The sequence below is a fragment of the Culex pipiens genome, chromosome 1 (genome assembly GCF_016801865.2).
Source record: "Culex pipiens pallens isolate TS chromosome 1, TS_CPP_V2, whole genome shotgun sequence".
NCBI classification, from domain to species: Eukaryota; Metazoa; Arthropoda; class Insecta; order Diptera; family Culicidae; genus Culex; species Culex pipiens.
This window is the reverse complement of record NC_068937.1, coordinates 30904090-30916476: the sequence shown is the minus strand read 5'-3', so window position 1 is coordinate 30916476 and position 12387 is coordinate 30904090. Positions and strand designations below refer to the sequence as shown.

The window sequence follows — 12387 nt, the reverse complement described above, 5'->3', positions numbered from 1 at the left end:
TAAAAAAAATGCATTCAAACTCAAGACTTTTATCAATTTCATGAAATTAAACAATAACAAAAAACTCAACAAAACAAGTTGGATGATATTCCCGACTAGACTTACACCAACTCCACATTCAAGCTCACACAACCAAAACGCCAACTCAGTGATTGATTACGCAAACAGTAGGGCTTCGATTCAAACTGTGCCAGTAACCACCTGGCTAGACCAACCGTCCGGCCATCTATTACAAAGTCCGCGCCGGGAAGATTTACAATCCAGTGCTGCAATGGAGAGCAGCCAGGAACGTCTGGCGTTGATTTCTGAAGGTTCGACCTTCTATTGTGATTTAAGGACTGATAAATTGCCAAGAATGCAACCCCCTCGAGGAAGTTGTCCTCTCCACCTTCTGGAAATAAAAATAGTGATGATTGCTAGACAGTTTAAAGGGGAGCTACCGGGAAGGTCAGGGCATTAAGAAGGTGGTAATTAGCTGAAATCGATTTAAAAACATTTTGATCGTTACTTTCCAGAAGCTTAATGTATACCCCTACAAGCGCCAACAAAGGTCAACCCCATACATGTAACGCCGTCACTTTCAACTCGTCAGCATCGATGACCCTTACCGATGTTCCGATCAGCTGCTTTCGACACAAACGTCTTTCAACCTTGCTTTTAGCGCACCACACGAGTCACTTTAGTTTGTCGCCGATTCCATTTAAGGGACTCCCGCCCCCACCCGCAATCCGCGGTGACCACAAAACTGGATCGTCGCTCCGTTGGCTGGTTGATCGCCGCGGCGACCGGTAATTGAAACCTTGAATTTCTGCAGTCACACGTCTGCGACACCCCCCTAAAGTTGGCACGGAAAGGAAGTTGTTGAGTGAATTTCTAAAAATTTGCTTCTATTTCGTGATTTTTCGAGAATATTTGCAAATTTGATCAATCAGGAATTCACGCGCATTTTACACGAACTTTTCTCTCCATGCACCTTTCTGCCGAAGATTGTGAATGGCTCCATCGCCAAGCAGCAAAACTCGGGCAAAAAAAAAGCGCCAAACATGAAATTGACGACCCCCGGCCCAGAGTTGTGATGATGATGATGAGTCGCTCTGGTATAGCCTAGAGGCGTTCCAAATTAACCCAGATCGGAGATCCAGATTGAAGAAGCGCGATTTACTGTCACCATGGGTCATGAGAGACCGGGCTAAATGCCATTAGCTGGAATTAGCTGCCTCTCTTTGTGTGTGCGGTGGTGATCGCCGACGATGGAGACATGGCCCCTGGTAGTAACAAAGATGAGTCGGACGTAGGAAAAATGCCAATGATGAATTGGAGAGCTGCAGACTGGACGAGTGCAGCAGCAGCAGCAGTAAACTTTAACATTTCTAGCAAGGACATTGGCGGCGGTGAGACCGGGGTGTTAAAATTGCCGTCTGGTTGATGAGTTCTGAACAGTTTTATAATTATGATATTAAGTTTTTGTGAGAAACTGCAGACATGTCATTTTTTTATGGTTCTCTAGACCAGTGAAGAGACTTGACATTGAAAATCAGGGTGTCACTCAAGAGGTTCAGCTCTTGATAGCTTACGACGATTATTTCATGGCTTTAACCATCAACCTTTCTACAAATCCCACAAAAACATCTCTGAAATCCAATTCCGTCCCCATCAATTAGACTAATCGACGAAGGGGGAAATCCCCTGTTCGCCCCTATCATGGAGGTGGAGTTGCCATGTACCGGTATCACTTTCATCCATTTCCGGGATCATGAATAATTCATAAGCTTCAGCACCATCTGGTTTTGGTTCTTTCTTCAACCCCGGGTGACATTTCCCAGAGAGAATCCAGAAATCGAAGAAGTCATTCGCTCTCTCACCACCTTTCGTTGATAAAGTATCAGTGTGTTATTAGATCAATTGTTGCCCCCCTTCCACAGTTCGTCGCCGTCGTGCTAACTTGTCGTACGTGCATTTTGGGCCAAATCGATTTCAATCCTGAGATATTCAATAAATACCGAAAAACTCCGTGCAATGTTGTCACTATTCATAGGAAAAATGTTTCAATCTTGTCGTGCTATCTTGACACAGCCTAAAGATTGATGTAAGTACGACAACTGGCCAAAGGGATTTCAGGTCAGAACGCGTTTGACACACGTACATGCCCGACTACTGTAAACATGTTCAATTATAACTCGGGCAACCAAATTCAACAAAACTTAGGCATAATGCACAGAATTGTCAACCACACGCAGAAAAATAAGGTATATTTGAATCAACAAAACGTTTTGTTGATTTGAAAATCATTATTTTTGTTGAATCAACGCTAAACGTTAAAGCAGCTTTTTCGAAACAACAAAAGAATTTTGTGGAATTGAGAAAATCAAGGTTTGTTTCAACGCTAAATCGGTGTTGATTATATTCAACAAAAATTTTGTTGATTCAAACCTCGTACAGGCTGATTCTACAAAACATTTTTCTGCGTGCAAACAAACCGTGTTTGTTATTGTTTACATTGCGTGCTCTCTCGCTATTGTTTACTCAAGGTCAAACGTTAAAACGCGTTTTTCTCGGAACGTCAAAAAGCGACACACGACAAGATAGCAGGATAGCGTCGAGTTGTTGAATGGAATCGGATGAGAAATGTGCGGTGGATTTTGAGCTCATTCAATATTTATAACCGCAGCCGTTCAACGCGACTGTGACGACGGACGCCTTTTGTTTGAAAGTTATGCAAAGTGGATGAATGAAAAGAGTCTCTAAACCGGATCGTTTTGCTTTCATTTATCGGGCGGAAGCCTTCTTAATTATTAATTGGCACTTTGCACCTCCACTAAGCTGTTTACAGCGATGTTATGAGGTGCTTCCGAACTTCTTTATGCAAAGTCTTTTGGACGCTTGGTTGAACACATTTTCATTAGTTGCTCATCCCACCGCTAGGTGGTGCTAACGCTCTAAAAGAGAATCAACTATTGTTTTCACCACCCGACAGTTCGACTAATCGCTCTCTTTCCTCTCTTCCTCTCCCAACAGTGGTTGCTAGTGGCCGGGGTGGCCTTACTCCTGGCCTGCGCCACCGAGGCCCAGCAGCAGCGCCGTCTGCGGGTGCGCCCCCGGGTCATCCAGCAGGAGCAGCAGAACAGCGCCGAGCTGGACAGCGTCGAGGAGCAGGACAACCGGCCGGCCCCCCAGCAAGCGATCCAGTACTACCGGGCCCAGGCACGCAACGAGGAGGAAGACCCGCGCCAGCTGGTGCTGGTGGCGAGCGATGACGAGTACAACGGCCAGTACGGGACGCCGACGCCGCGGGCGCGTGCCGACACGTACCGACCGAAGGTGACCACGGCGGCGCCGATCCAGAACGCTCGCTCGAAGGTGCCGGAAACGCGCGCTCCGCCGGTACAGACCATCCGGAACTACAACAAGGTGAACGATGACGGGTCGTTCACGTTCGGTTACGAGGCGGCTGACGGATCGTTCAAGGAGGAGACCCGTGGAACGGACTGCGTCGTGCGCGGCAAGTACGGATACATCGACCCGGACGGTAACAAACGTGAGTTCACCTACGTGAGCGGAAACCCGTGCGACCCGAACAACCCCGAGGGAAGCGAAGAGGAGGAAGAGAAGTCCGAGTCCGAGGAAGCGAACGAGAACGTGCCCCAGAACTACCCGCGCAGACCGCTTGCTCCCCGTCCGGTTCCGACGCGCCCGGCCCCGACCACTCCTCGCCCAACGACCACCGTCTTCCAGAACAACTACAACAACGGGTACAACCAGCAGCAGGAGGAATCCGAGGAGGAGATCCAGATTGGACAGCGCGCTCGTCCCGCCGCTCGGCCATTCCAGCAGCAGACCCAGACCGTAACCCAGCGTCCGCGTGTCCAGATCGTCAGCACCACCCCGAACACGGTGTACCACCAGCCAACCCAAACCCTCCCGGTGAACATCACCCCGAAGCCGGTGTACCGAGTCGCGCCCCAAAACACCCTGCAGACTCAGCCTCCACCAACGACGTACCGTCCGGAAACCACAACCGGAGGCGGCAGCTTCTTCTCCACGACCAAGGGCAACGCCCTGCTCGGAGGAACCCGCCAACCCCTCGATTTTGACGCCGAGTTCAAGAAGTTCCAGCAGGAGAACAAGGTCCAACCGACCTCCGCCAGGCCCATCTCGTCCTCCACCCAGAAGCAGGTCACCAACAACCCAATCTACCAGACCCAGCTGGTGTTCGACCCGCAAACCGGCCAGTACGACAGTGCCCTGTACCAGCAGCTCCCCCAAAGCCAGGACAACTTCCAGCTGAACCACCGCATCCAGCCGTACGTGCACAACCCGATCCACCAGCAGCAGCAGCAGCATCAGCTAGTCAGCTTGGATCAGCTCCAACAGCAGAGCCCGCTCTACCGCACTCAACCGGCCCCGCAAGCTGTCCAGCAGCAGCAGCAGATCCCCCAGCAGATCTACCAGAAGCAGCAGAACGAACTGCAGTTCATCAACAGCCAGCAGCTGTTCGCCCAGCAGCTCGAGCTCCAGCAGAGCCAACTCCGCGCCGACCGGGTGGAAGCCTCCAAGAAGTACCCCCAGCAGCAGCAGCTCCAGCAGCACCGCTTCCAGGCGTCCTCGCCGCAGATCCACCGCGTTCCGCAGCCCCAGCAGCAGTACTACTTCATCCAGCCCCAGGGAGCGCCCCAGGCCGGCGGTCAGATCGACGCCTTCCTGCGGGGACACAACATCGAGTACTAGAGGGCCGTACTCGCACAACCCAATTTAGCTAGAGTTTTGTGTTTTGTCTAGTTGTTTAGTCTGCGAAGCGAAGCCATCTATTATTTTTTGTGTCGTGTTAAGGTTTAATTTAATCCCTTCCCCTCTTTATAGTTCCCTCCCTTCCCATCCTTTATGTCCTAAGCGGGCAAATCGGACGTGAAACTTGACCGCAAGAGCGTTAACCCAGCATTTTTGTTGTTTCTTGGGAGCGTGTAGCGTGGTGTAGCTGTCATTTCACACTGAATTCGAATTTCGCTGCTCATGCGTCATATCAGTTGTCAAACTGGCTGACTGACATTTCAAACCCCATTGTTCGACGATTTCCGCACACGTGGTTTCTTACTTATGACAGCTGTCAGTCGTCCCAATTAACGAATCCAGAATTTTAAGGAGGTATTAGACTATAACAAACATCAAACTCGTACTTTTTGCCAGCCAGCATACATTTTGCTTTGCGAGTTTGGCAAACTGTCAAGCACGAAAAAGTGCGAGTTGTTTTGTCATAGTCTAATACCTCCTTAACAGTGAAGAAAATTTGACCAAATTGTTACTAAACAACCCGTAGAAAATCCGAAGCAAAACATGACCAAACTGTCAACCAAGTGTCAACAAAAACAAAGTTACCCACTCTTGAGATTACAGTTTCATGCCCGACTGCGCTTCCCGCGCGCATTCCTAAGTTAATCCCCCCTCCCGTTTCTCTGACCACCACCCACGATCGGAATAAGACTTAAAAGATATTTAACCTGTTAAGGCGGAGAACTCGTTGAAACTTCACCACGGAGCAAGTAATAAAAAAATCGAAAAGCAAAATATGTTTACATTCTAAGAAACTTGATGCAAACAGCAGCGGAAGCCACACTTGTAAATAAGCAGCATTTTATTGTTTTTTTTTTTTTGAAAGGAGATTATTACCGTGTTCATTTTTGTTTTCTTTTTGCTGGAGGATTAATCAAAATTACGAATGACCAGTTGTGCGACAGTGTGCGATGCACTGTTAGTATATTAACTTGGGAGAAACTTCGGAAAATTAGAGTTGAGAAGATGAAGAAGAGGAAAAAGAAGCCAACTCTTATCGTTTTAAGCAAATATGCGAACAATAAATGCCAATTGAATTGAGTAAATAAAGAAAAAGTGAAAAATAATGCATTGTGTTTGAGTTTTAATTGAAAATATATCACATGACTTTCTATCATAGGTTGGGCATATTTTAGGGTAAGTATAATATAATTTTATAGGATTTCTTATACATAACTTGTGATAAACTAATTTTGAATTGTATAGTCGTCAATTTTAATAGGGTGGCCACTTAAGTTTTATTCATGAATTCATTTTTTTCGGTACTGTTACAAGTTGTTACTACTTACAACTATTGAACTGTTAAAACTGGAAATTCAAATAAATTCAAATAAATATAAACAGAAACCTAAAAGAAAAAAACAAAAAACAACTGTGTGAAAATTGAAAATTTGTGAAAATTTTGAGCGAAATCGGTTTAGAGTTACGGGTCTCTTTTTATTGTTGAGGTTGGTGAAAAAAAAACTCATACAGGCCAGGGTTAACTCGGATCGTTTTGCGATCTTCGACAAAGTTGTCTGTCATACAACTTCAGAATCTCACAAATGATCCGACACATTTAACGCCACCTTTTGGCGGAATTTTGAAATTGGTGGCTTTACTCATACATTTTTTCGATTTTTTCCATACAAACTTCAACGATAAAAAGCGGCCCTTAACCCTTAAGCGATTTGGCTCAAAACTGTCACAGTTACTTATTTTTATCTAATGAAACGAGCCAGAGGGGTATCTCTTACGATTCTCCAAAATTTTCAATTTTTCTTTACACCCTAATAATCATGCAAATTGGGTCCTGAAATGAAGCTTATATTGCTGATATTATTGTTCACAGCGATAAAGCTTATTTTTTGAGTACAATGACACTTTGTACGACCACAAAGAGTTTAAAATGGACTTTTTAATTCAATTTTGAAAAATTAACTAAGAAGGACCTGACAGAAAAGCTCCTACTTGACAGCTCGTTCCAAGGGGACCATAGTTGATCCATCGAAAAATGTTGTCTTGTCAATTTTTTTTTTGCATTAAAATGAAAAAAAAAGTGATCAGAAATTGTTTTTAATCGTGTTTTTTTTACCGTTGTACATAAAAATTGGCATAGGGCCAACTTGTAAGAAATAATTGAATATTTTATCAATAAACATTTTAAAGAGTTGCTCAAATGGAAGAACTGACGAAACATTTGATTTAAAATTCATATTTTATAAAAAATATTTAAATTTGTTTCAATTGAAATAAATCGAATCAATGATCAAAAATATGATCGAAACTCAAGTGATTTTCAATATACAATCCTTAAACTTATCAAAAATCACATCTTAAAACAAATGTGATGAAAAAATATGAAAAAAATATATTTTAAAATTTGAAACATTCGTGAAATTTTTTGATCTTTTCGAAAACAATATTCTGATTTTTTTCAATCAAAACAAACATTTCAAAAGGGCTAAACATTCAACATGACGGCCTTTTGAAATGTTAGTCTTGATAAAAAAATTCAAAATATGGTTTTCGAAAAGATCGGAAAATATCAGGAATGTTTCTATTTCAACATTGAAAATCGGAGTTGCTGAGATATCGACATGAGAAAATGGGGGTTTTTTTGGGTGGGACTTAAAATAATCAATTTTCCTGTTTCCTTTTTTTTATTCGCTGTATCTCAGCAACCAGTTGTCCAATCTTCAATATTTACAAGACGAAAGGAATTTTTCAGAATATTTGCAAAAAATATATTGTCAGAAATGGACAATCGTGAACATTTATTTAAAAAAAGAAAAACAAATTTTTTGAACAATTTAACTTTGAAAAATCATAAATTGTCGGTAAAATTTTAAGTCCATACTTCAGAACGTTTAAGCTAGAAAAAAATAAGTGAAATTCATTTCCTGGTTTAGTGGAGAATTGCTCATGTGTTCTTTGTGACAGTTGACGAAATTTGCAATTTTTTGGACTACCCTAACACGGCGTAGATAATGACTCTAAAAAAATCAAACCATCTACATTAGCGACCCCAAGGTCTTTTGAAGGCTGTATCGCAAGTTTCTGCTCGAACATAGGAGTTCATAGGCTTGAATAACGAGAGCATCCAAACCCCTTTCTACTCCAAGGAACCTTCCACCCCAGGGTTCAAACTGACGACCTTTGGATTGTGAGTCCAACCGCCGCCAGTGATTCCACCAGACGACTCCAACACTTGGAACGACACTTGGAATAACTATCAACATCCAAGGCCGGGACTGACGTTTTACTTCCCCATCCGATGGAAGGTTGGAGCAGATGGAAATCGAACCCATGATCATCCGCTTACAGGTAATGGCCCATCAAGGTTCTAATTATTCCAGCCAATGACCCAAAGCCAATTTTAGGCCCATTCGATCAAAAGGTATTGTGGTTTCGGAAATAAATCAAAATTTTACGCCGATTCATCTGAAAGAATGGAAAATTCACAAAAATGTTATTGAAACTGAAATGAATCTATTGAAAATTAATAGGAAAATCTAAAATATATAATGGCTTCGTCAAAAAATCATTTTGAACAAATATTTTGAAATTCTTATCAAACCTTAAGAATCGACCAATATATGAAAGAATGGAAAAACTCACAAAGCTATTTTTTTTTAATTGTTTGACTTGTTTTAATTTGACAAAAAAAACCCTCAACAAACCTTTAAAAAACTGCAATCATGTTCGCATAAATGTGATGCAGTTTGGTTCAAAATCTTGAGCTAGAAATCTTGAGGCAATCGAGTCTTTTTTCTTTTGTGAAAGCTCAACACGTATCTTTATGGGTGGACAAATTTGGCTTTCGTTTTTCTTAACTTGCTGTTTTTGCAAATGGGACATGAGCAATAAACTTTTTTGATAGATTGGTAACACTCATAAAAATTATTGAGAAGCATAAATACATGAATTCCATGAAATTTTTAAATGAAGTCTTGTTTGAAAGATTCGAGGAATAAACAACAAAAGAAAAATAATTTACAATGTAGGTTTTGATTAGGACTAAAAAAGGCACACGGATTTTATCCATTTTGCTATCCATTTTTTAATTACGAAAAGTTAAATTCCCAAATTACTCAATTTTTATTATCGATTTTTTAAAAATATTTTTAATGGGACTAAAAATACATCTTTTCAGCCATACCCGGGCAGACGGTAATAACAAAATTCATGCCATTTCAATAACAAATATTGTTAAAATAACAGAATTCGTTATGGAATCTTCTTGAAAAATCCATTTTTGCTTAAGAGTTTAATAACAGTTTATGTTATCATAACAAAATTTGTTCTTGGTCTGATATTGGTTGAAAGCCAAAACAACTTTGTAATAAATTTTTTTTGTTATGGAAGAATACCTCCAACTGTTATTGGGTTGATCGGATTAGTTGTTAAAATAACAAAAAATAATAACAAAGATTTGTTCAAAAAATTACTAAAAATATTATTAGTCTGTTATTACAATAACAATTCAATAACAAAAAAATCATAACGATGAATAACAAATCTTGTTATAAATAACATAAAATGTTATTGGCCGAGTATTTTCAATTAACAAAAAAATGTTATTCCCAAGTTATTTCCGTCTTCTCGCGTAATGTGTAATGGTGCTAACCTGGTTTAGGAGATATGATTTTTTTTGAAAAAAAAACGGATTTTTTGAATAATATTAAAAAATTTAGACAAATAAAAAAGTATTTTATCAAAACGAAATCAAATTTGCAATCGAAACGTACATGATTTTGAAATTTTGAAGTAATTTTTATAGAATAGATGATGTTTTTATAGGATAAATGTAAATGGCATTAGCATGAACATATTTTTTCTGTAAATTAAAAAAAAATCCTATAAATACAAGAAACTTTTTATATGAAACTGATCTTCCCACCTGTGTGGATCAATCGGAACGCGCACTGAACTCACAAATCTGAAGTCAGCGGTTCAAATCCCACAGCGGGTGCCAAAATATTTCAAATGTAAATATGGGTATCAAAAACGTCTTCGCCCCCTGCCGAGCTTTCATACACTTATGTTGCAAAAGTGGCCAAAAGCTATAACGTCAACTTTACACAGTAGATGATTCAGTACTAGGTAACTCCCCGATTGATTTGAATTGCTCAATTTGTAATTATCGCAGGATCAAAACCTTGATTTCGATACCTGACAATCAAAAAACAACATGACAAAACATATCACAAGGCCTCCATGCCGTTATCCTCCATGAAACTCAATTTCTCAACTTTTGTTCACTGGCACACTCTTATCTGGAATCAATGATGAAGGTCCTGCCACACTTTGTCCACTGTCAACTTCGCACAATCAGTGCGAAGTTCACTGGGGCACTTTACGTGTGTCGGCACAATCAACCGCCGGGTCCGCCGACCTTGGGCGTGGACATTCAATCAACCGAACCAACAAAAGACCTGCTCGGTGTCGACCCCCTCGGCATGGTCCGAAACCAACTCGACGCACGCTCGTGATAAATGGCCGTGTCTTGACCTGTTCTGGGGGCTCTGTTGCTAATGTTATTGCTTCAGTTGCGTCATTGTGCGCGGTATTTGTATTGTTGTGTTGTACCTGGGTCTGGCTCGGCTGCTGCTTGTCATCGCGCGTGGTCGAAAATCTCATTAATTGACTTGGTGTGTGTGTGTGTCGTGCCCCCGAAAAGTCGCTCAAAGTAAACTTCTTTTCTCACAACAACAATCGACCGGCGATCGCGAACATTAATAACCCAGGTTTATGTGTGTGATTCATAAAACCTGCACACACACACACAGTTCGAACTTTTGCCCCCGGGGGAAGTTTGATTTCGATGCCGAAGTTCGAGTCAGCTGAAGTTCCAGTTTGGAGTAGGAGTCAACTCTCCCGGTTCGGTTTGGCGTGCGTAATAAAAGAAATTAACTCGAACTCGAAGGTCGGACGGTGTGTCATCGAATCCGAAAGTTGAAAGATTTTAAATCAAAAATAATATTGAGTCGAAGTGAGGAGTGGCACTCCCCTTGAATCAGTGATTCGAGCTCTTTTTCGACTGTATTTTTTTTTTGATTGAAAATGAAACAATACATAAAATGTTTGTTTTTTGTTGCCATATAATTGCCAACAATATTTTTTTAAATAAAACAATTTACAAAAATAATTTATTTCTCAGTTTGGGAAAATGAGTACTGTCCTGGATCACAAAATAAAATGAAAAAATAATTTTTCAAAAAATGGTAATGTTTCGGAGCTTTGGTATCATCAGAAAAGTAGTGGCAACTTGTGGTTTGGTTGCAAATTAGGGCGGTTCACGATAAAGGTAATTTTAAAAACTAACTTAATCCACCTATGTGGTTGATGCCTTCCTCACTTTTTACCAACAATGGGTAATATGAGTGGTTTGGACACATATTTCAGCTATTTTTTTTAGGCCCAGAAAAATAAGTACACTCGAGACAGGGTTGCCAGATCTTCAATTATGTGGACTCGTTGGAAAGGTCTCTAGATAACCTAACCAACGATGGGTCGGATGATGGATCCGGACATCGTTTACATGCATTTAAGTGAGATCCGGCTTCAAAAAAGAACATAAATATCACTTAAGTGGTCATAACTCGAGGCAGGGTTGCCAGATCTTCAATTATGTGGACTCGTTGGAAAGGTTTCTTGATTACCTAGCCAATGATGGGTCTGATGATGGATTCAGACATCGTTTACATGCATTTAAGTGAGATCCGGCTTCAAAAAAGTACATAAATATCACTTAAGTGGTCATAACTCGAGGCAGGGTTGCCAGATTTTTAATTATGTAGACTCGTTGGAAAGGTTTCTAGATTACCTAACCAACGATGGGTCGGATGATGGATCCGAACATCGTTTACATACATTTAAGTGAGATCCGGCTTTAAAAAAGTACATAAATATCACTTAAGTGGTCATAACTCGTGGCAGGGTTGCCATATCTTCAACGTTGTGGACTCGTTGGAAAGGTCTCTTGATTACCCTACCAACAATGTGTCGGATAATGGTTCCGGACATCGTTTACATACATTTAAGTGAGATCCGGCTTCAAAAAAGTACATAAATATCACATAAGTGGTCATAACTCGAGGCAGGGTTGCCAAATCTTCAACGTTGTGGACTCGTTGGAAAGGTCTCTCGATTACCTAACCAATGATGGGTCGGATGACGGATCCGGACATCGTTTACATGCATTTAAGTGAGATCCGGCTTCAAAAAGTACATAAATATCACTTAAGTGGTCATAACTCGAGACAGGGTTGCCAGATCTTCAATTATGTGGATTCATTGGAAAAGTCTCTTGATTACCTATCCAACAATGTGTCAGATAATGGTTCCGGACATCGTTTACATACATTTGAGTGAGATCCGGCTTCAAAAAAGTACATAAATATCACTTAAGTGGTCATAACTCGAGACAGGGTTGCCAGATCTTCAATTATGTAGACTCGTTGGAAAGGTCTCTTGATTACTTAACCAACGATGGGTCGGATGATGGATCCGGACATCGTTTACATACATTTAAGTGAGATCCGGCTTCAAAAAAGTACATAAATATCACTTAAGTGGTTA

At 41.2% G+C, this 12387-nt stretch overlaps 1 protein-coding gene across 2 annotated transcripts in view; it reads left to right on the top strand.

The window, feature by feature from the left end:
- The window catches only part of LOC120430729 (putative mediator of RNA polymerase II transcription subunit 12), a 91512-nt gene extending 85621 nt beyond the window's left edge, over nt 1-5891 (top strand). For both annotated transcript variants that reach the window (XM_052711548.1, XM_039595840.2), the window contains exon 3: nt 3016-5891. In XM_052711548.1, coding sequence (XP_052567508.1) covers nt 3016-4725 — 1710 coding nt within the window. In that variant the 3' untranslated portion in view covers nt 4726-5891. The remainder of the gene's footprint in view (nt 1-3015) is intronic.
- The last annotated feature ends 6496 nt before the right edge of the window (nt 5892-12387 follow it).